Source organism: Vanacampus margaritifer, chromosome 2 (assembly GCF_051991255.1).
Source record: "Vanacampus margaritifer isolate UIUO_Vmar chromosome 2, RoL_Vmar_1.0, whole genome shotgun sequence".
NCBI classification, from domain to species: domain Eukaryota; kingdom Metazoa; phylum Chordata; class Actinopteri; order Syngnathiformes; family Syngnathidae; genus Vanacampus; species Vanacampus margaritifer.
Genome location: NC_135433.1, coordinates 29,762,309 through 29,786,012, shown reverse-complemented (window position 1 = coordinate 29,786,012; position 23,704 = coordinate 29,762,309). Strand labels below are relative to the sequence as shown.

Genomic DNA, 23,704 nt, shown 5'->3' with positions numbered 1-23,704 from the left:
ACAAACAGCTCAAAGAGAATTCCCTCGCTTCCTTGTCACAAACAATGAGCACTAAATGAAGTTGATTTTCATGACGTCGTCAGACCGCCGATAATAAGAACCCATGCGGGGCTCTGACTCACTATCATATGAGCCAAGTATGCAATGCTGGGAAATAAATGAATGATCAAATATGGCTTTATCTTCCTTCTGACAGCAGATATTTGGACCTGCCGTTTTTAGGGACATATTGACTCCCACTGACGAGAGCATTTGGCTTTCATTGAGGGACTGTTTTTGTTGCTTTTGATGCTTGATGTTTGAACTCAAACCATAAACTCACCAAAAGTCTGTCTGTCCATGTCTTGACATTTCTTTTCCCGGGGCCAGACCTTGTCATCGCTGCAAACGTACCCATTATTTAAGGCACACCATTTGGCTGTTTACTCAGAAATTCAAGATGCTTTGGCAAAAATGAAAGAATTGCTTTTCTCCTCACTCTTTCTGTCCATGTCCTCGGTTGGACCTCTAAAGCCCCCCCACCCCCCAGTTTCTTTTTGTTTTTGATGACAGAGTCTAATCAGAGTCGTGCCTGCAATTTTTAATATTGTTATGATTGGATCTCCACTCAGGACATTTTCATCATGGTAGGCAATAATAATTTGTAGACAAAGAAAGGACAAGTTCAGAAAGAGGGTCATTTCAGATTGTTTTCAAGTTATGTGTTGTACACATTGTTGTTATTATATTGTTATTACAATGTTGTTATATTGTTATTACATATTCGATTAACATCTTGTCTTCTGATAGATTTTTCAGGCGAGGTGTTGTTCTTCTCTCTTCTTGCCTGGAAATGCTCATGCTGCTCATTTCAGAATACATTGCGGTATTGCGTACTTTAGTATTAATAACTACAAAAAACTCAATAGCAATGGTTATTTAAACAATGCAGTTAAAAACAGTAGCATATGATATTTTTTTAAATACCCATAATAAGTACCCCTCCCCGAAGGCATGGCTTCTTATTACATCCTAGGGAGAAAAGGGTAATAACTGTGTAATAATAACTTAACATAATCAACCAGTCAATAATAACTTAATAAATTTTGTTTGGTAATGGGTCTAGATATAACAGTTGTCAAAAGCAATTCTGATGGCTATTTTCTATTCATTAAGTGCAGAACACAGCTTCATGTGTGCTACTCACTGTGGTGATCCGCTCCAGCTTCAGTTGGCACCGATGCCAACTGAAGACTTTGTTGCAAATGCCAATATTTGTTCCTTTTTTAAGAGCAATACTATGACGCAGGCTACCTGCGTACAAACGCCGCAAACACAGCAGATCGTGTACTCTGAGGTAGAATACAATCTGTCGCAGGATACTGAAGAACTTCTGATTTCTACAGAAATATAATTATTTCGATCCAATAGAAATAATGGAAATGGATTTACATAATGTATCCAAAAACGGTCTTCATGTTAACAGGCTCAAACTAATGGATAATCACACTTACATGTGGTAGTCCCGCAAGATGTCATACATAGTAACAGTACAACCTTTTTTATATATATTTCAGTGCATCTTTAGAAGCAGTTACAATGCAATTCCAAAACCGAATGCATCAAATTTGTTTTGGTCAACTCAGCCTTGCCTGTGGTGTTGATATTTGGTGATGGGATCAAGTTGTTCAACTTGTGTGCTCCTTATTATGCAGGGCTACAGACTGCTCCGAAATGGTGGCATTTTGCTCTTAAAACTTGAGACAGTACAAGTACATTTTTGATCTGCTTGCACCTGGGCAACCAGTACATTTGCATTCAAAAGAGCAATTTAATATTTATTGTTGCTGACAACCTTCTGCTCCACACTTGCGCCCATTTGTCAGTAGTATAGTTGAAATGAAAGAAGGTTTCCATTGCAATGAATGAATGAATACAATTTATTTCGATCAGTCATAAAAGAAAAAAAATACCACACCTGTACAGGTCCGCCATAAAAAAGAAACACATACAGACCGGGAAAGGCATAGGCAGAAGCTCACGCTTATTTTCGCTTACCCTCTTTACAAGATCAGACCACTCAAAGCAATTATCTCAAATATCACACATAAATGAAAATAACATTAACAAAACAAGATCCAAACATCAACTTACATTCTGATATTTTTCAATAACTTTTCGATAACTAAAATTGTCTGACTCCCTTTTAATTCATCATCAAGGTCATTTCATACCTTCACACCACTAATAGTAAGACATTAAACTTTTAATCCTATATTCTTTTGTCTTACTGTTTATAATACAATTCATACATTATAAGTGCAATTTTATCATTTACCAAGTCCTCAAATTTCAAAGCTCTTAACGTAATAAAAAAATTTTTTTTTGATGATTCTCTACTATTTGACTTTGTTATTATCCTTACAGCTCTCTTTTGTAGAATAAATATTGATCTTGGATGTGTGGGATTTGCAATCCCCCCGCATTTCCCAACAAAGCATGTTGGTTCAAAAGATCCTTCACCTAATATGACAATTGATTTTGTGGGGAGGTTGGCGACAAAAATAAATAAATAAGAAGCTCACAATACTGTCAAAAAAACCGACGATATTGTTGGAAAATAAACTGTGTTTTTCTACATAACAGCAGTGACAAAGAAAATAGACGTGGCCATGCCATGTCACATGCCATTGTCATGTGCTCCTATTGGCTTAGCGGCACAAAGTATCATATAGTTCTCAATGCTGTGTTTAAAATCAAAAAAATCGAAAAATCTAGTTTTTGTCAGAGATTTTAACAAATATTTGCTGGTATGACTGATTTATGGGAGTAATAACTGCCGCAGAGGCCCAAACATTCTTAATTAAAATTAAACTGCACTAATAAACTAACCACCAGGGGGTGCTACAACTACACAAATGGAATACAACCTTGTCATTCTAACAAATGTGCTGTTTTAAATATTGCGGCGTGACAATGACGATTTTGTGGCAATTTTAATATTGCGATTTTGCAACATTGCAGTTATTGTTACATTCCTCTCATTGTGTGGCCATGTAGCCGTTTCATTATGACCTTTATGCTTGCTATGTTTAAAAATAACGCTCCCAAGTTATTCACACTTTAAAACATGTTTTCATTAGGTGGGTTTCCATCCACCTATTTTTATTTGAATTTTCAAGAATTGCGAAAAAGAAACTGAATGGAAACGGCAGAAATTTCAAAAAAAAAAAAAAGGCCCAAAATTCTCCAAAAAAAAATTCATGCTTGGAGGGGGTGGTTTTTGTAGTGTATCGAAAAATTAGCTGATGATGAAATTAACTGATGAAGGAAATTAGCCTAGTATGGCAAACAAATAAATGAATGAAACACTTAAACCACAGATCTTAGATCTTAGTGCATGGGATTTTCTAGTTGAAAACCTTTATTGATTACAAAAGTCAAAACAAAATAACATGAGAAGGATTTCAGAAGTCAGGTTTCCATCCAAATGTTTTGAAATTTTTATGCCAATTTTGTGAAAATGCGCAAAATGAATATGCGATTTATGCCCATTTCCATCCACTCCTTTTTTTTCACTCACACAAACAAACATGGTCTCCCAGGCAGAGAAGCGAACCCACGCCAACCTACATCGAGGGCAAGTGAAGGTTCCACTCCGCCACCTGGAACCTTTCCATCCGCTCTTCTTTTGCGAATATGTGCCGCAAGATGACGTTGTAGTGACGGAACTTTGGGACAATGGGGAGTTCCAGGTGGGAATGTTGGTTTTGACGGACTGAATGGAAGAAGTTTGTCTTGTTGGCTTCCCTCCCGCATGAGGAGTGAAGTGTGTCGTTACTTTGAGAGCTGATGTTAATAAAGCCATCTAAAATTGCATTCGTTTTTTTCTTGAATTAATTATAAAAAGAATCGTGCGAAGGTTTTGTAGTCGCTTATTTGCAAAACCTGTTTCCATCGCCAAAATGCGCATTTTCCTTTTTTCGATACACTACAAAAACCACCCCCTCCAAGCATGAATTTTTTTTTGCGAATTTTGGGCCTTTTTTTAAATTTCTGCCGTTTCCATTCAGTTTCTTTTTCGCAATTCTTGAAAATTCAAATAAAAATAGGTGGATGGAAACCCACCTAATGAAAACATGTTTTAAAGTGTGAATGACTTGGGAGCGTTATTTTTAAACAGTGCATTTAATACCCATTTTACACCAATTTCAGAACCTCAGAATTTCCAACATATGCTCAAATTTTGTCCATATCCTACTACAACCAGCATTTTATTTTGATCCCTACTCTGACTAATTGCTAACCGCATCTTATTGTGCTGAAAATGACGATGAAAGTTGGTGAAAACAACCTTTCCCGTTGCATCTGTGTCGTTGGTTCCAACAGGAAGGCGGGCCTGATCCTGTCGCAGTTAAAGGAACTGTCGCCTTGGTGCAAAGGTCTCCTCCAGGAGCCCAAGATCGGCCTTCGCAGGATGTCTCTTAAGTTCCTTTCCTGTCGCTACACTGACACCAAAGCCTTTGGCGTCAACTGGGCACACATGGGCCAGGACGTACACAAGGCGTGCGATGAGCAGATGCTCACCGTCATGTACAACGACTATGGCGAGCCCAAAGACATCTAAATCTATATTATTGCGTTATTACATTTTGACAGATCTAACAAAAGGCAGTTTTACATTTAAGTGTGCACATTAAGAGCAAACTTGTTTTCTTGGTGGATTTCCAGCTATTCTGTGACAAATCAGCACCGTTAGCAACTTTATTGCTCGTCACTGTTTTCTTTTCTTTTCTTTCTAACTATAGAAAGATGTTAGACATGCGCTGCCACACTATAATGTCATCATTACTGTACGTTGTATAACTGTACAACAAAATCAAAACACTTTATCATCATAGAAGTGTGAAACTAAAAAGTTACCTTGAACCGAGCCTTGCATCATTTGTTTTGGTTTTCTGTATGTCTTGACATGATAGGATTTTCTTTAAAAAAATAATAATAATTTAAAGGTCCCGTGCCCCAAATTTTTGTTCTAATCTTTGATGTACGTTAATTAAGTTTGTAAGATAATTTGGTTTGAAATGCCAAGGAGTTGGTCAAAAACGCCTGCCACAAAGAACTACTGTATATTTCTCACTAATATTCACTATGTAAATGAGGTTTGCTCTAACTAATCACTTAATGTGAATACGGCTTTCCTCTGATTGGTGGTTGGTGATCTCTCCATGTCTCATGGCGGCCATGTATGGTCTTACTAAGGAAGAAGTTGCTTGCTAACGAATGATGATGTGAGCGTCAATAAATAAATCCCAAAAAAAAGGGGGGGGGGGGGGCAACTGGGCTCCCATTTATGTGAATGTACCCGGCACAAGACATGGATCGCTTCTCTGAATTTTGGTGACAATTACTGAAAGCTTCATAATTTCATCCTCTTTAAATTATAAAGTTAAATATTGTTGTAGAAAATAATATACTGTATGTATTCTTACCGTATTTTTATGACTTGGCGACATGCCAATTTGTCTCGCTCACCCGCTTAAAATCCGGAAATGTATTTGTAGTGTGCGGGAAAGCTTATGTTGATGAAATCATCTTCCACAAAATCTACATAGACGTGACACATTTGTGATAAGAAATTCCCCCAAAATAAATTGAAGCTATTCATTCTTTCCTAAATCCTCTGAGAGTGATGCAAAGTTTTAGCAGGCGCGTAGTCGTTCAGCTATTTTTCCTGAGTTAAGCGGGGGGGGTGTCGCGGCGGGTGTGTGTCAACCAGGAAGTGGATTTAAATAATGAGAAGCCAATCCGCGTCACAACTATGCCAAAATCTGATTCATCGGCTCATTTGGCATGCCTTTTGCATTTATTATTCCAAACAATTGACAAACTGCATAGATGTCAATCTTTAACCATGCAACAGACTCATTTTTAACGACTAACGGGGGGGGGGCTAAGAAATTTGAACGGACCTTTAATCTTATTTATGTTTTTCATTTGTCATGTTTTGTAACATAAAGTTTTTTTTTGTCTTCAGTCTACTCTCAAGTAGAGATTTTTGAAGAAATGTCGAATTGAAATGTTTTCAAACTTCTGAAACGTGTTTGGAGAGAAGGCGAAGAAGTTCAAATAAACGGCGTGCCGCAATTATCTTTATATGGTCGTAATCTGAAGTGTAGAATAAAAGAAAAAATAACTTGGGGAGAATCCTATAATTGAGAAATGACTATAAATGTATGTAAGTGTGGTAACTTTGAGAAAAAAGTTTCAGGACACGCTTAATGAAAGAAAAAAAGCACTTAAGCACATTAATCTTCATGCAGACATAACGTAACTACTATCATTTGCATACACGTCATTGAAACATCATGCATCCTGCCTGCAATGTGTCTGGCCTTTCATATCCAGCTAGCAAGCAACTACAAAAGCGAAAACACAAGACGGCCCGTGAAAAGTCAAAGCTCTAATTTGACTGGAAGAGAAAGTGGTCTGTTCTCAGCAGGCTCCGCTTAATAAGAATTGGGGCTCTGACAGTTGCTGGCTGCCTGCTGGTCAAGTTCAGTCAACAGAGTTCACACAGCCCCGTTGCGCTTGCTGAACTCTCACGATAACATTTTTCATTTCAAGCCTGCATCTACTGGATCACTACACCAGTCAAACAATTTGCACCAGAGATTTGCGTGGGTTGGTTGCCTTGACAGGAAATGTTAGTAGGCATGGGTAGATACAGGTAAACAGATGGATTTGCTGTGGTGAGAAAAAAATGCAGTGCGTTTTTACAAGCTTGACAAATTTCGAAAAATCGAATTTTAGAGACACGCTGCTGAATGTAGAATTAATTGATGGTTGGTCATTTTGATTGAAGATGTGACAGAGGTTTGTTGACTTACTGGGATATTTCTACTATATCATACTTACAATACTTACCTGAAAGCATTTGTTCTTGTTTTAAATGCTCATGTAACTAAAACGCGACTCATTACTGTCATTGTGGTAGTTCACTAATTACTTTTTTTTAACTGTCTTGAACCTTGATTATTATTGTTATTATTATTATTGTTTAAACTGTGCAAAGTATATTTATGTTAAAAGAGATTGTCTTGGTCTTTGATTTGATTAGATTTTTCGTCTTTACCGTAGAGTGGCCTACAAGTGTCCAAAAGTATATCTTAATTGCAAACAAATTTCTTAACAATAGAATGAATGTTAGATATTTGTAGAGGAAGCAGAGTGTTTTACACCTACATTGCATTGTTTTCCTTCTGTATATAAATGCTTGTAGCTTCCCAAGATAGCTGATGGCCTGTATTGTCCTATTCGCTGTGTAGCTCAGTCTTTGACGTTCTAATGTGAAAAGCAGACCTGCTTCATTTATTCTATCTGAATATAAACAAATTGAAATGGTACGAAACATCTAAAGGATCTTACAACATTGTGTTTCTCAATAGTGAAAACGACATAGCACTGAGGGAACCAACTAGTACCTGCATGATTCTGTTTTTAAATGTGGCTGTCATCAAGTCGACATTTTCACTTTGCTACTTCAAAAATAAAGACATGAAATGTGGTCGTGTGGATGTGATTTCTGTCCACTACAAAATGAACCCATTTCGGAGATCAAGTACAAACGATTTTCTTCATTTACTTGTAATCTTAATACGTAGAATGTATTGCACACGTATGCAACCATAATGTGGGAATGTTTATCATTTGTTTATAAACAGAGATTGGTGCTAGAGTACATTTGTGCTACAACATGAAAATTCGGATATCGTCTCCTGTTGCAGTTGGCATCCAGACAGTTCCCGTAGATAAAAGGGAACCGTGGAAATAAGAGGTCAAATGTCCAGTGCAATTCAAATTAGGACATATGACGCACCTTCATCCGATGGCTCCCCACGATGCGCCTCCCAGCCCATCATATCATCATTATTGTAGTTTTTAAGTCACTCAACTTTGTGTGGAATAACCAGTGGTGGGGATATAATAGACACGTGAGGTCCACGGACATATGTAAGTTGTGATCACAAGCTCACTCTGCATTTAATGAGGATGCCCACTTAGGTTGTCTGTTGCCACACTGGCCAAGCGCAGTGGCAACGCTGCAGTCCTTGCATCCTTTTTCCGCACACAGATGTCTCCATGTGAGAGGAGAGTGTGCAGCCGCTTAGATTGCTGGTGAATGGAATCGGCTGTGTTCATGCCCTCAACGGCGCAAACGGTAAAATGGATCCGTGCAATGCTTTCATGCACTAACCTGTGTCAGCAACAAAGGTAAGTGCATGCAGATTCATTTCTTTCTATTAAATTGCTTAGTCAGCTTATCATTTTGTGTACCAGTATTGCATCACTCACGGCTTTAAGATCTTTGGAAAAGAGTTTAGGAAGATAACATACAGTAACTGCAGTCATGTGCTTTATGTGTTTTTATAAATTAGGGGGGGAAAAAGGTCAAACCACTGAAAAAAGATAAATATAATTTCTATTTATTCAATAAAATACTTAACATAGATACACTTGATCCTCTTGTGGATATGTTATTTGATTTTTCTTGAAAAGTATGTGTCTTGTGATAATACAACGATGGCAGGGTGTTTTCCTCTCATACACTGTATTGACCCGGACATTTTTCCAACTCCAATTGTCACAAAGAGAATCCACAAGGTTTTTGAGTAGTTGTTTACGCAACAGTCACATATGTACTACAACAGAAGCTGGTGAAAATCATTTGTCAACATTAACTTTGTGGAAATGTCCAATAAAATGTGTTATTTACGGTTATCGCCGACTGCGTTGTTTGAATGTGAGCAACATTTAGTATAGTATATACGTACTGTTTTAGTCAATACACATTTACATTCCTAATGTTAATAGTCAGAAATACAAGTCCTAGGTTGTGCTAAAACTATTCTGATAATTTTGGATAATTAGATGATACATAATAGCAGCAGCAAACCTCATTTGTATCACATGAATTGCTTCATCACATACTTATACTACACCATTTTGAGTTCCCTCATACACATGAAAACACATTTTTATTTACCTATGCTATAACTGGCAACAGTCCTTAACCACTCTGATCGACCTTTTTGAAAAGAATGTATTTGCCTTCCAAACATTTGTGTGCATGATAAGATAGTATTTTTGCTTGTTGGTTATATTATCTACAGTTTGACTTATGTTACACCACTCCACTTGCTTGCACCCATCGATCTTACGGGATTCCTTCTCCCCCCTCCAGGTCCTTGGCTTTGCTCTTATTCTCCTTTGCATCCGGATCGCGGCAAGTGCACTCATCCTGATTGCAGTCTGCCCCAAATTGAATCACCTAGCAGAAAACAAGGATCATATTCAGAATTCTCCAATACTTTGTATTTTTGGTATTTCAAAATACATGGAACGTGACTGATCACATCATACTAGTAACTAGGGGTGTTAGAAAAAATTGATTCGACAATATATCGCGATATTACAGCACGCAATTCTCGAATCGATTTTTAAACCAAATTTTTTTGATGGGAATATTCAACAAAACATCTTACTTAGGGTTAGGATTCACACATTAAGCATGGAAGAATGTTATATTTATGGAACATTAAGCCTTAATATTTGATTTCAGTGCTGTTCAAACATGAAACAGACTGCAACCTGAATTTTCAGATAAATAAATACATTTTCATACAAATCTGACAGTGTACATGTACAAGTTTACTGATAAGTATTTTCCAAATTTGAGTACAAAAAAAAAATCGCAATAATCAATTTATAGATACGCATCTGGATTAATCGAATCGAATCGTGACCTACGATTCGTGATACGAATCGAATCGCCAGGTCGCCACTAGTAACTATTACTCTATAAGAACTATAAAACAAAAAACACATGATCAACATACAGTATTATTGTTATTAGGACAGACACGCAAACTGGGGGCCTGTTGCATGGCTGCCAGGTAACGATGGGAAAATGAAGCTTCATGAAGCACTTGCGATATTTTTTGACACCTCAAGATGCCAATCTTGGTTTAAAGATGCTGCGGAGATGTAATCAATTCCCATTGCACTTGACTTTAAAGTTTTAACCCAAGAGCACCATCTAGAGGAGTAAAAAAAATATTGCAAGTGATTTGCGAAGCTTCATTTGTCCACCATTACTGCCATGCCCGCCTCAGAGGGGATCATGGCCAACCACAATTCCACAGACAGCCTTCTACATTTCACCAGAGCCAACGCATTGAAGACATCCACATATCAGGAATTAACCAATCAGACGAAGGTTGTTTTCCAGAGATGGGGGACTCGAGTTGCCATTTTAAGGACTTGTGACTTGCTTGCCAAAAACTTAAGAATGACTTGACCTGGGAGTTGGGATGTAAGTGATTCGACTTGACTTGAGCTACATGTCTTGACAAGTTATATTGTTCATAGTTGGAATGTTTCATTTTCAACACAGTTAGAGGAAAGAGATAAAGAAATTTAAGGGGTGTCATTTTTGTCAACCAGGTAACCTAGTCAGCGTTGCTGTGCACTTTGCAGTGTGAAGTGGGTACACTGAACACAACGGTGATGGAAGGAGCCTCAAGGATTATTCAATTTGGATGGATTACATTGTCGATGAAGTTGTCAAAAAGACGATGGTAAAATGAAGGGTTTGTAGCTCAAAGATTAAACACACAACAGCTGCAACGTCTACTGAATTTGTCACTACCCACAAAGACAGGTAAGCTAACACACACAGTTTTGCTATCAATAACAAGACGAGATTTTGAATTATTAAAAACTATGTGATTGTGAACATGTAAGTACAACTAAGTAACATACAAAGAGGTGGGATGGTGTATAAAAACTATCCGAGACGTTTTTTCTTCTACTGTGCCATTTGCATCGACTAGCCATCCATGGCTAGCAGCTATCGATCAAATGTCTCAGTTATGCTTTGCCAAAAAAGTAGCGCTTAGGAACCCAAGTGGGATCTTTTAAAGGCTTAATCCTTTCGGGCTTAAAGAAAGGAGAGGAGAGCAAATAAAGCACTTGGTGTCAATTGGTTGAACTTGGCCTTTGAACAACAAAAAAGCTTCAGGGAACAGAAGGGAGGAACACATCGACGTAGGTGGAGGTGAACCGTTTAACTCATGTTAAGAGTCAACAACAAGAGCAGCCAGATCTGTCTAGGAAGCGAGCCACCACCACAGGTTGTAAAACAAACTCTGGTGCCCCGCGAAGAAGTCTGTAGCAAGATATGTAAACATTTGCTCTTGGAAAGTGGGAGGTAATGAAAGGAATGACAGCAAGTAAGGCAAGAAGAGGAGTGGGAGGCACACCTCCACTGCTGATTGTTTTGGATTCGCACAAGCTTGATAGCGGAGCAATCGTTTGACTCAGGCTACTGAAGCCGTCTCATTATTTAGGTTTGTTGTCTTTACTGCTTTGGTAATTTTATCACCTCAATGGCACAATTGATTGTGTGGTAGCTCAGCTAACTAAACTATGCTACACATCTATACATGACAAAAATCAGCTCCAATCAGTGGTCCTGTCACAATGAATGGTGTTTACTATACCCAATGAAGAAGCAGCAATGCCACAATACTAAAAAAAAATCCTAATATATTTTGAAGGCTACAACGATTCCATATTCCATCAACTATCACGACAGACAGGATGTTTGAGTTCACTTCCTGAGCATAACTGACTCGCCTAGCTGCTGTGACCAAATGAGCCACCGACCTTTCAGCACCTCAATGCTTCCTGCCTGCTGACGTTTCCCTCCTGTTTTTCCACAGTAAAAGGGAGTTTGTGGCAGTCTTCTGGCAGCCCTTTTATTGTGACAGATTCATATTCCTTCTCCATTTAGGAAGGAGCTCCCGTGAGTCATAATGTGCAGTAGGTGAAAAGGAAACAAGAAGTTCAACCATGTAGGCCAAAATACCTATTAGGGTATCGGAGCCGCTGAATGGGTGGCAATTGAATACACACCGTGTTCCAAATCTTAAAGCATAAAGGATCTAGGGGAAATGAACATGACATGGCAGTATTTACATTTGTTATTTTTCATGTCTGTTAAGATCAGTGATTTAAATCTAAGTAATAATTAGTTTTTAGATGAGCCACATTAAAATGATTTTGTTTTCTTTAAAGGTAATTACTCTCAATTAAAGGGATACTTGACTCATTGAGCTATTTTCAAGAGTAAAAAGTTTTTAAAAATTGTCCCTAATTAATTTGATAACTTCATTATTTTTCATGTACAATTAGTACCTTTAAAAAGGAATAATCTCACTGAAGATGACATCACCTGTGCTGAGGAAGTACAGTAATTTCTGTACTATACGCCGCTACTTTTTTCACTTGCATTTGACTCTGAGGCTAATACAGAGGTGTGGCTTATCCATCAGATCACAAGATCACACTATAAAGGAAGCACAAGAGCGTCATGCAGAGCATAACAAACAAAGTGAGCCCAAATACAGTAGGAGCGACTAGACAATTTGCGCCCTCATTATGGAAAAGAAAGTAGCGGGAACCCGGTGTGGTAACATTAAAACATCTGTGGCTTACAGTTGGATTCAGCTTTTATGTGTAACAAACTCGAGTATTCCCCAAATTTAGCTAGTGCGGCTTATAGTAAGGTGCGCCTTATAGTCCAGAAATTACTGAAGGTAAAGGCCAATCAGGGCTCAGTTTGCTGACCAAACCCAGAAAACAGGTGAGCCATCATTGGTCATTACCTACTTCCTCAGCACAAGTGATGTCATCCAAGTGGAAAATTTGTTTTTAAAGGTATTAATTGTACATGAAAAATAATAGTTATCAAATTAATTATGGACAAAATATTAACTTTTTACTGCTTAAAATGGCTCAATGATTCAAGTATCCCTTTAATAAACAAACTACAGTTTTTATACACAACGGGAAAATAGAAGGATATTTTTACTGTTGAAAAGGGTTAAATAGTCCAAGAAAAGCTTTCACATATTTTTTTTTACATGTGTATTATTATACAGCTCATGTTTTCTTTTCAAGCATTTTTATTTAACCTTTATTTAAACAGGTACAAATTATCACTATGCCCCAATAAGCCTTCAGTGTCAGGAAGGAAGTGGCAAAGTGATGTATTCTCTTTTAAGGTGCCTAAAGGTGTCAAAATGACCTCAACAAAATATGTAGATTTTCTGACTATTTCCTCAAGTTTTATAAAAAGAACCGTACATTCTGCAAAAAAAATATATAAAATCAGCTACAAAGTAGAGCAAGCTTTATGGATATAAAGGGAGTAAAATTCATGGTGTGACATCATTGTTTGGCTGCTAAAATGTTAGCAGGCCACTTCCTAGATCACGAAGGAAGACATAAGACACCAAAAGGTGAAACAATTGCGGGGGACCATGTTTTGCAAGATATTGTTTTATCTTAGTTGAATCAATGGTATTCCAATGCAGCGAGTTTAAATTTTAAACTTAATATTTCTGAAGTAGCATGGGTTGACAAGTGCGAGGTGGTGAAAACCTGTTTATGTGTATCATTTGATCTGCAAACTCAAAGTAGAGAGACTAAATAGGTGCAGTCTTTGAAAGGAGAGAGGAAAAAGTAGTGGAGATGTGGATTTGTTTGCTTTCTGGATGTCTCCTGCCCACCGGCACAGCACTCATGCCAGAGACAAATTTCTATAAACAACTATAACTATAAACAGGAAGAATCTGACTTTCAAAGCCTCTATGCACCATCTCCATGACAAATTGCATGCCGTGAAACCATTCGTTTTACAAGATTATCCTTGAAAAAATATGGTCAATTTTGATTATCAATACGAATCTCAGGGAATGCATCATTTCAATTTGGGATTGATAAAGCAGGCGGGGAAACACAATTTACCTTTCTGGAGGATAGCGTAGAAGGACAGCAATCTCCTCCGTCATACTGGCAATAAGCCCGATTGTTGAGGGTGTCGCACCAGCCATCGCCACCGAAAGGCTGCACACAGGTTTTGAACAAGAGAACTATTTGTTATGATTGTGGAATCAAGCTAATAAAAGTACATTTTCAATTAAATGTAATACTTCCTAGATTATCACTCAAATCAAAATGAGTTTTCCAAAGCCAAGTCAACCAGCATTCCCAACAATATTTTAGTTTGTGCTTCAATGACAGTGATGTCCACAAAAATCACACACGTCCCCACTAGTACCAATCTTCCAACAATTTTCTCTCGTAGTGACGCACACACACAGCTATTGGTATGATGCAAAAGAAAATGTGAATCAGCAGACTGGGCCCTCGGAGATGGCTCAGATCAGATTCTGTTTTATACAAGATAAGTAGTTAGGCTGGTTGAAAGTTAAGGAAGAGATTTCCTCATCTCTAAGCACACATGAGTATTGACTAAAACTAATACGCAATACGATATCCTGTGCTGTTTGCTTATTTGAGCGTTTGACCTTCAAGGCCTGTTCCAATATTCCCCAAAACCACAATCGTCTTTAACTTTGACCTCCATTTATACTGATATTCTGACAGAAAGGTAGCTACGTATTTCTAAAGGCTGTTATTAGCTTTGTGTGAGTTACATAGTGGCTCATGACTTGGATGACATTTACGCTAATTGTCAATGATTACGAGTTAAAAAGAAAAAGAAAAGGAAAGGAAAATATACGAGAAACACATGTGGTCTGTAATAATTAGTGTTGTTATGGAACACCAGTTTTTAGGGAATTGTTTTGCCTCACAACATTCACTGCGAAGCGAAAGAGGAAAATGTTTGCCGGCAGTTAAGGAGAATGTGTTTCATCAACAGTTTGTGTTCCAACAGTAGTTCCAGGATTTTCTGAAGCAAACAAATGATATCCAAACAACATCCGGCTTTGGAGCTTTAGAGGAGCAGGTACTGCAAATTAAACGAGGAACGACACCGAAATGGTGCTTTGCTCGCCAGTGATCATTACAGATTTTAATGCGGGACACAAAAAAAGTTTCAAGTAAAAACAACTGCACAACTAGGTATGTTTTTGATATTAGAAATCCCAATTTAATCATGTTGACCTGTTGATAGACTGAGCACGTTGTATTTGTTCTTCATTTGCTGGCAAATACAAATGGTGAGTTTATTCATCATTAAGTTCATATTTGATAGTTCAGTTGTGTTTACAATTGTTTAAATTGTTCTCTTGTATGACATCTAAGAATGTTGACATTTCCAAATGGACCGCAAACATCAGATCTGTGAAATATTATCTCTGTGAAGCAATACATATTTTTGTATTTCTTGGCCCGATGCAATGTCAGTCAAGATTCAAAAAGACATTCAGCCATTTAACGGTCTCAAAAACCCGGTGACATTGATGCCTGTGGTGTTGGTCTTCACGAGATGCATGGGTTAATGGACAGGAACGGAATGTTGGGGGGGAAATGCATTCCCACACAACCAAGTACTGATGCAATACTACGCAGCTCTTTTGTCTCTTACCTCACATGACTGAATGCAATGAATGTTTTCAGGGGCCGGGTACCACTTCATCATCCCTGTGCAGACAATGGACTGGAAATCAAAGCATAGAATAAGGTAAGTTGAGCAACCTTACATCAAAGAAATATAACGGTCAAAGAGTCAAAACAGGAGTGCCTTAATTTCAGACACGCATTTTTTCTGCTTGGGCTTTTTATTTTATTTTTTGCTGATTTTGACTTTTTTTCCACATAAGAGCAACATGGAAAAAATGTTGGGTTTATCTCACATTTTTATTAGTTATAGTGGAAGCCAGGATAGTATGGCTGTAACGGGTTGTAAACTTACCACGCTTATATGTAACATTTTTAACATAAACATCATGCAAATCAACTTGCAATTGTGATTGGTTAGCTAGGATCCAATCATGAACCAGAAGTGTTGACATCATCCAAATCATGCATTTTTATAGGTTTAGACATGCAAATATGGCATGTCCTCTGCAATCATTTATGGGTTCGAAGAATTAAACGTCCCTCCAAATGTGCCGGTCCACATTAATGCTGCAAATTGAAAATACTCCTCAGCACCAAATTGTCTCAATTCTGCCCAGCCAACGGCACAGACAAGCCTGTGAATTTCATATGTTCCATTTGCAAAGAGGTTTCCTGGATGGACTCCTCAACCTGTAACCTTCAGCATTTGCTGATGTATCGCAGAACACGACAATGTGAAGCTGTCGGCTTGTGAATAAACTCATCCAAATCTGTTGAAAAAGGGTCAATGAAGCCATCCGGGTTGAAGTCTGTGATCGAGCAGGCTTAACTCTAATTTTATCGGTTAATCTAAGTTCCCGTCCTCTTCTATAGACACGTACTGACAAAAAGAATAAGTTACAAGCAGCTGAAATGAGTTTCCTTGTCAGAATGAGATTGGGTGAGGACGGCCATCCGAGACAGACTCACAGTAGACAGTTCATTTCTTCTTTGCTACTCTGTGTTGTGCCTGTAAACTGGACCCCAATGAGCCAGATGAATGGATGATGGAGGGAATGATAATTGTTTAATTCATTTTCAATTTCCCATCTGTTTTAAAAAAAATAAAAAATAAATAACAACTTGCAACAGAAGAAACACGATTACTGGTCTGAAATCACAACTGTTTATTGACCATGAGATAAAACCTACCCCCGACCACCCCCCACCCCCCCCCAGTGGGTTATTAATTTGCGATAACACATTGCCCTGAAATCACAAGGCAGCGTGAGGAGTATGTTGTAAGCAAGCGTCTATCCAACTATTTGACCTTGGTAAGGTCACACTCACTGACTGTCTGGCAGGCTGACCGACCACCCAAAAGCAAGGCAAAAGTGAGTCAGTGTTGACAGCATTTACTTTGAGTCTATTCATGAGATATGATGCCGTGTAACATGATCCAACGTTCAAGCAAAATCTGGCAGTCCATCAACTTTGTCCATTGTGTGAGTGTGTATGTGTTTCCTCTGAAAATTTGACGTCAACTACAAACTTTCCGCTTGCGGAATGCACTTATTCCCAGTAATGCAAAAACATTTAGACACACATTCAAATACACACTGGGAGTGTGATAGGCGGTTACACTTAAGAAATAAAATATTTTGCTAAAAAAAAACTTGACAATTATTTAGTCAACTCCAAAAATCCAACAATTTATATTAACATGAATTTTAATGTTTTTTTTGGTTATCACTTTATTGAACAATCACTACATAGGATGTACAAGAAGTAAGGAGTCTTACTTTAGAATAAACACAGAGAAAATAATGTATTTGGTTGGGGATGATGGGGGCCGATGCCAGTGTAACCCCTTTTTTTTTTTATAACCATTCTAGATTACAGTGTAATTGCACATCCACTACACTAGGTGGCAGAGACTGTGCAAGGAGTATAAGCTCCTCTGTAAAGGTGCACTTACAAGATTTTTATAGACAAATTATACTATCTGTAGTTGCTGTGGAGAGTTGAGGGGGCATAGAATTATTATTTTTTTCCTGGTGGGGGAGGGGCATACGCTGAATTCTCGTGGGATTTGCGAGTTCACAGACCCCCAAGAATCCGATCCGTACGAGGCAGGATATAAGGCTGTGACGAAAACAAGAAGCGCCAAGGCCATTGAAAACAAACTTAACATGGATGAATGGACGCTGCAATTGATTCTGTTGTTGCAGAATTACTCACAGTTTTCCTTGTTGAATGAAGAACAGCGAGAGGCGCTTCATGCCTTTCTAACTGGTAAAGTTTGGTCAAAACAAAAGTTTGGTAGATGTGCACAAATTGGGCATTGCCCAATCAGTTTGAAGTATTGTACTGAATGTCCCGCATTTCCCGAAAAGATAACATTGGAGCGGTCCCTGATTGGTAATGTGGAGAACTCCCTTAAGTGAATCACAATGATCAATCTGGCTATTGCCAACGATATGATGAAAGAAGAAAGACCACATTTCTTGGCCTGCTGGATGGACTGGACTTTTGATTTAACAATCTGCCTGTGTGTGTACAAATTACGCAAAACTTTACTCAGCACTTCAAGCCTATTGTCAAGCCTATCACCTTAAAATTGCAGCGAGACTTTAGTGGCAAGTGATGCCAAGCCAAACATTTTTGTTGTCTCAGCAACGGAAATACACTAGATCTAATATGAGGTCAATGGGATCATTGTCATAATAAAAATGACAAAATCTTACAAATATTCTTATCTCTGTATCGCACCAGTAACTGATTTTATTTATCTATTCAACCATTTCAGATGTTAGAAATGGCCCTTTATTTTAAACAGTTGGACTTTCTACTTTTGGCCAAGTATATTTCATGGTTTTCACCGTTACATAATGTCCTTGATACAGAACGAAAAGTCAAACAAAAACACGTTTAAATTCCAAGTGTGGAGGTTCACTGTAGCGGAGTGGCAGGTGGACCCAAGCGCTGCAGGGAAGCAGGCAAGGCAGGAGTGCTATTATTTGTACACGGAATTTGACTGCATATTAGTCAATCCATAAAGATGGGTCAACAGTAAGTACCGGCAACTTGTTTTACTGCATGCTGTTGTTCGGACCACCAGCTGTTTCAGTGCATTATTCATTCTGAAGGATTTATTTCTTCTCTGTTTTTCGGTGGCTCAGCTTTCATGATGGTCCAGATTGGTTACATGGCAACAGGTAAACAAAACAACCACTTTTTTACAAAAGCTGCCAATGGTTTTCAAATTTCACAAGCTGACCTGGATAGCAAATCGTAAGGGATCATTGGAAAATTATGACTGTTCGACCACAAAATAAGAACATGTACTACTTTGACCTTTGACTTCACATTCGACATGCAATTTATGTCCGCTATTAATCATATTAAATCTGATTCTCGCTGGAAAACAGACCAATGATTCCAGAAAAGCCCAAAGGGGGACTCACAATGCCGGACTGTTGCTGCATGCCGACTGGCATTTACATAGTATCTGCAGTGTCGTACAAGTCCACAATATTAAGTTATTTCACTTCTAAAAACAGTTGAGTCAAAAATAACCCAACTATGGGTCAAAAATGGACTAATCCTCTACTTGGGTTATTTGACCCATCTTTGTGTCAAGAAATGGGTCTTTTAGTGTAAAACAACTCATAAATATTGATCAGATCCTTTACTTTACTTTAGGGTAAAAGAATTTGGTCATTTTGTATAAAACAACCCAGAAAGTTAGGTCAAATGTTCGGTCCATTTATGATCCATAATTGGGTTACTTTTAACCCAATTGTTTTTAGAGTGCAGCATGTTTCATTGTGTCCATGAATCTGTTTTAACTGCATTCTGCTGTTACACAAAGCAACTGAAATTGTAGGTCAAAAATTCAAATTGTAAAGATTTAGGACTCTATTTTTGTGCAAGAGTAAAAGTCTAGCGCAAAGTCAAATTTTAAGTGCGTGCACGAGTGGAGTTTTCTTTCTTTTGGTATTTTCCTTAGAATTGAGCAGTGGGATGGAACGTAGATGACTCCCAGTCTACAGAAGAAGAAATTAACTAGCTGATGCCCGAGATTGTGTGAGATTGGTCAATGAACATTAATGTCATTGCTATAAATGTAATCTAGATCATGAGTATTATTCATGTAGATCTCACCTGAACTTTGATCGGAAGCATCCAGTGTTTTAACGAGCCAACTGTAGAGCCATTGGGCAGAACCACTGGGTCATGAAGATCCATGTCCGGGGTCAAAACGCATGTAGGGTAGCAAACAGCACCTGCTCGGAAAAGATATAAAAGTAAATTTTCTTATTGGAAAGTTGAAAAACTGTCATTATTAACGTAATACTTTATGTTTCCACCTGAATTAGATATGAATGCGAAAAATAGACATTTCATGAAAAAAAAAATGGTTGTGTAATTTCATACTTCAAGTGTGTTCAGGAACTCCAGAGACTTAAATATTGTGATACAAGCAATTAAAAAGTCAAGTGGGGAGCGTACAGTCAAGGAGTTGGCCCTGGACATCACAGGGATCATTGCACGCTGTTCTTCACACTTATAAGACATTCACTAGCATTCACAACTTACAGTGGATCAAAGGTTCCCCAGTAGGACCTAAAAAGCTTTGCGAACAGAATGGATTGCATTTGTGTCAAACTGTGATAAATTTCTAAATAGATAATAAACACATGCATCTTTTTGACACCCCTTATTGAGTCTTGTGTTGTGTCGCCCTTTATCACCCCACTGAAAAAGTTCTGGCTCCGCCAGATCAAGTGACATAAGTCTCTGCTGAACCAAACTAGATTGCACAAGCAGTACCTGTAGATTAAAAAAAAAAAAGTAGCAACTCAAGCTGAATGTCGTTTACTGTAACAGAGTAAAAGTGTTTGGGGTGTGTGTGTGTGTGTGTGGGGGGGGGTTCTAACAAAAATACTCCAGAAAAAGTAAAAATGTATGTTGCATTCAAACTACTTTGAAAATGTTATTTAAACAAATGTAACAGAGTAAATGTAGTTACTTAATACCAGAGGAGTGGACTCGAGTCATGTGACTTGGACTCAAGTCAAATTCGAGTCATGAATTTGACGACTTTAGACTCGACTTGAAAAAATGTGAAAAGATTTGCAACTCGACTTGGACTTTACCAAACAATGACCTGTGACTTCACTCGGACTTGACACCTTTGATTTGAAAAGACTTGCTTCTTACACCAAAACAAAAAGATTCAAATGTATGTTAACGAGTATGTTAAGTTCCTCTCGGTGTGTGCGCACGAGTGTACGAGCTGGGCTGACAGCGCCGTCATACAGACATGTCAGGGACGCCGCAAAGGCGCAAACACACCCTACGCTAAAGCAAACTTCAAAATCAAGCTGACCAAATAATACAATGACACAAATGTATTATTTGCCTTGGTGGAATTTACTTTAAAGTCTGCCTGCATGGTGGCGTGAACGCCACCTTGACTACTTGCCTTGGACATTTTGGCAAAAAAAAAAAAAACATTCAAAATGTCCAATATGGCCATTTGGATTTTAGGAACACAACTTCAAGTGCATTACAAGTGCAATATAACATCAGGCAGGATACCTTAACCTTGTTAAATTATTCATGGACCATGTATAAAATAATTATGTATCTTGCCTTATATTGCACTTAAAGTTGTGTTCCTAAATCCTAACGGCCATATTAGACATTTTGAGTTAATATATATTTTTTAAAATTTAATGGGCAAAAGCATTTTATAAAATAAATTAAGACAAAGTTCTCTCTGCATTTATGATATGCTTTTACACCATGAATGACTAGGCTGAGTCCATGACACTTTGCCCTGAAACGATATCATCTGCAGTGTGAATTTTACTCACTGATATTCGAGCCCTCGTCACAGCTGTACGCGACAGAGTTTAGATCAGTAGGAACAGAGCAGGATCCTTGGAGGCTGGAACACATGGTAAACTGTGCGGTCCATTCACCATCCTTAGTGCAGCGAATCACACTCTGGAAGCCAGCAAAGTACATCACAATACTTCATAGAAATTACAATGTTGCTAGCTTTGAAGGGGAAGTCAACCTTAAACATTTCTTGATAAAACTATGTTTTATGTGACCTCACAAGTCTAAACATGACGTTCTGATTAATATTACATTTGTGGAATATGAGTTATGCAGCAAAATCCTCTATTTTTTATCCATCTCAGGGGGTGGCCATTTTGCCACTTGCTGTCTACTGAAGATGACATCACGGTTGCCCATGGCTCAGGCAACAACCAATCACAGCTCATCTGTTTTCTGAAGCTGAGCTGTGATTGGTTGTTACCTGAGACCTGAGCAACTGTGATGTCATTTTCACTCGACAGCAAGTGGCAAAATGGCTGCCTTCTGATATTGATTTAAAAAAAAAAAAAGAATTTTGTTGCTTAACTCATAACGCAATATTAACCAGAATGCCATATTTAGACTAATGGGACTGCATAGAACATAATATTGTCAAGACATTTTGGGGAGGTTGACTTCCCCTTTCAGAGTCGCTGTAAAAGAAGACTTTGATGCCCATTACATTTGCAAGAAGTGATGATGCATCATTAGCGCTCTATTGCCAGTTAACAAAGGACATTTAAAGTATGTACACAATTGCAATGATGTAGTTTATGTAATAAATTACAATGAAATTGTTGTGAAAGGCAAAAGACTGGCATCCATGTCTTGTGAACAGCCAGTTAACTCGTGACGCAAAATAAAAACTTTTAGTACGCAACATAAATCCACACAAAACAAGTTTAATTCATTAGCGCAAATCTTAATTTTGATTCTGATGCAGGGGAATTATTTCCCTTGTGACTCAAAGGAGAAAAAAAGTTCCTCCCCCATAAGTGAAAACATTGTGAATCACCGTTCACAAGAATGACATAATAAATGAGGTGGGGGAATTGTTGTGGCTGAAATGTTGAACAGTGATCAGTGGGGGGAAAAAAATCTGGATTTGCATCAAAATGTCAAATATTACAGTTATTTACCATGTGGGCTGGCTCAGTCAGTTGGTCGACGCAAGATAAACTACTAATAAAATGGCTCTTTGGCAGCATCTGCATTGAATAATGTAAAGTGTTTAAAGAGTAACCTGTAATAAGTCTGACTGAGAAGATACAAAATCAAAATTACATTTTTTGTATTCACTGTTACCCATTTACAGCGTCCGATCCAATATGACTATTTTATTTGTGATTGATCTTGTGTCTTATGGACGTGAGTAACATTAAGCGCTTTGCCAATGCAGGCTTCTAAGTACAAAAAGTCAAATGTGCATGTTTTCGGGTCAAACATGGTGCCATCTGGCATTAAAAGACAAGACTTTGGAGTTTTTAAGATAGGGTCAGCTCATTGAAGACAACAAGCTTAGGGTACCCGCTGATAACAACAAATAAATTCATCGTAAGGGTGGAATGGTCAATTGTATATATAATCATTTCTTTCTATGTCAGTCCATCTTAACATTTTTGGCAGCCCTCATTTGGATTTTACTAAATGTTATTAAACGTTTTTGGCAGTCAAAGAGTTAAGTGCAAAAAACATTTGATTATCGTCAGATAAAGTAAATGTTGTGCAACTGTCAATAACGTACATTTTCTTTTGCATCTGGACACTGCAGGGTACAGTGTGTGTCATAGTAGAGGCCATTGGTGCATATATACATGCCCTGGAAAACGTCAGGTAAGGCCGGGCAAGAAACGGGCTCACATGAGGCATCCTCCCACTGCCCTTTCTCGAGGCACTCCGACTTGAAGTATTTCCTAAAAACAACAAAGAAACACTCTATGCCAGATTATTAGCGTTTTTGAAAAGCCAACAATCCAATAACAAGAAAAGGAAAGTGAAAACTGCATGTGTCAACATTGGGGATATCATTTTTTGCTGTGTTACACTGCGTTGGGATGACCTGCGGTACTCCGATTTGCTTGAACACAATTTCAAGTGCACGTGCACTTTAAGTGCAAATACACATGCACATACGGTACAATATGTACATAATGATCCACTCAATGACCCCCTCCACCACCCCCATTATACTTTTACTGTTTCAATAACACAAACATACCAAGCCAGAGAACCGCCCACTCTCCAGTAAAACACATTTTTATTATACAGCATCTAATGTGTGAATGCAACAGTATGTGCTATAGCATAAAGTTATATGGGTTCATGTGTCAAAGGCAAGAAAGTCTGTGTAAAGCTCTCACAGCTGCTGCTGCTGCTGTTCACTTTCACACGTTGAACTAATAAAGCATCAGGG

The 23,704-nt window shown here is 38.1% G+C and overlaps 2 protein-coding genes and 1 long non-coding RNA gene across 9 annotated transcripts in view; 2 read left to right on the top strand and 1 right to left on the bottom strand.

The window, feature by feature from the left end:
* The window catches only part of astn1 (astrotactin 1), a 325,383-nt gene extending 317,837 nt beyond the window's left edge, over window positions 1–7,546 (top strand). For all 7 annotated transcript variants that reach the window (XM_077557705.1, XM_077557701.1, XM_077557704.1 and 4 more), the window contains exon 24: window positions 4,369–7,546. In XM_077557705.1, the coding sequence (XP_077413831.1) occupies window positions 4,369–4,606 (238 nt within the window). In that variant the 3' untranslated portion in view covers window positions 4,607–7,546. The remainder of the gene's footprint in view (window positions 1–4,368) is intronic.
* Window positions 7,547–8,430: 884 nt separating this feature from the next.
* The window catches only part of pappa2 (pappalysin 2), a 51,690-nt gene continuing 36,416 nt past the window's right edge, over window positions 8,431–23,704 (bottom strand). The window contains exons 22-27 of the mRNA XM_077559572.1: window positions 23,036–23,204; window positions 21,282–21,414; window positions 19,564–19,685; window positions 15,443–15,514; window positions 13,855–13,953; window positions 8,431–9,310 (exon numbers count right to left, since the gene is read on the bottom strand). Coding sequence (XP_077415698.1) covers window positions 9,197–9,310; window positions 13,855–13,953; window positions 15,443–15,514; window positions 19,564–19,685; window positions 21,282–21,414; window positions 23,036–23,204 — 709 coding nt within the window. The 3' untranslated portion in view covers window positions 8,431–9,196. The remainder of the gene's footprint in view (window positions 9,311–13,854; window positions 13,954–15,442; window positions 15,515–19,563; window positions 19,686–21,281; window positions 21,415–23,035; window positions 23,205–23,704) is intronic.
* LOC144044882 (uncharacterized) lies at window positions 15,463–19,519 on the top strand. Its single transcript, XR_013291379.1, has 3 exons — window positions 15,463–15,538; window positions 18,579–18,614; window positions 19,409–19,519. It is a non-coding gene; the product is annotated as an uncharacterized LOC144044882 (long non-coding RNA).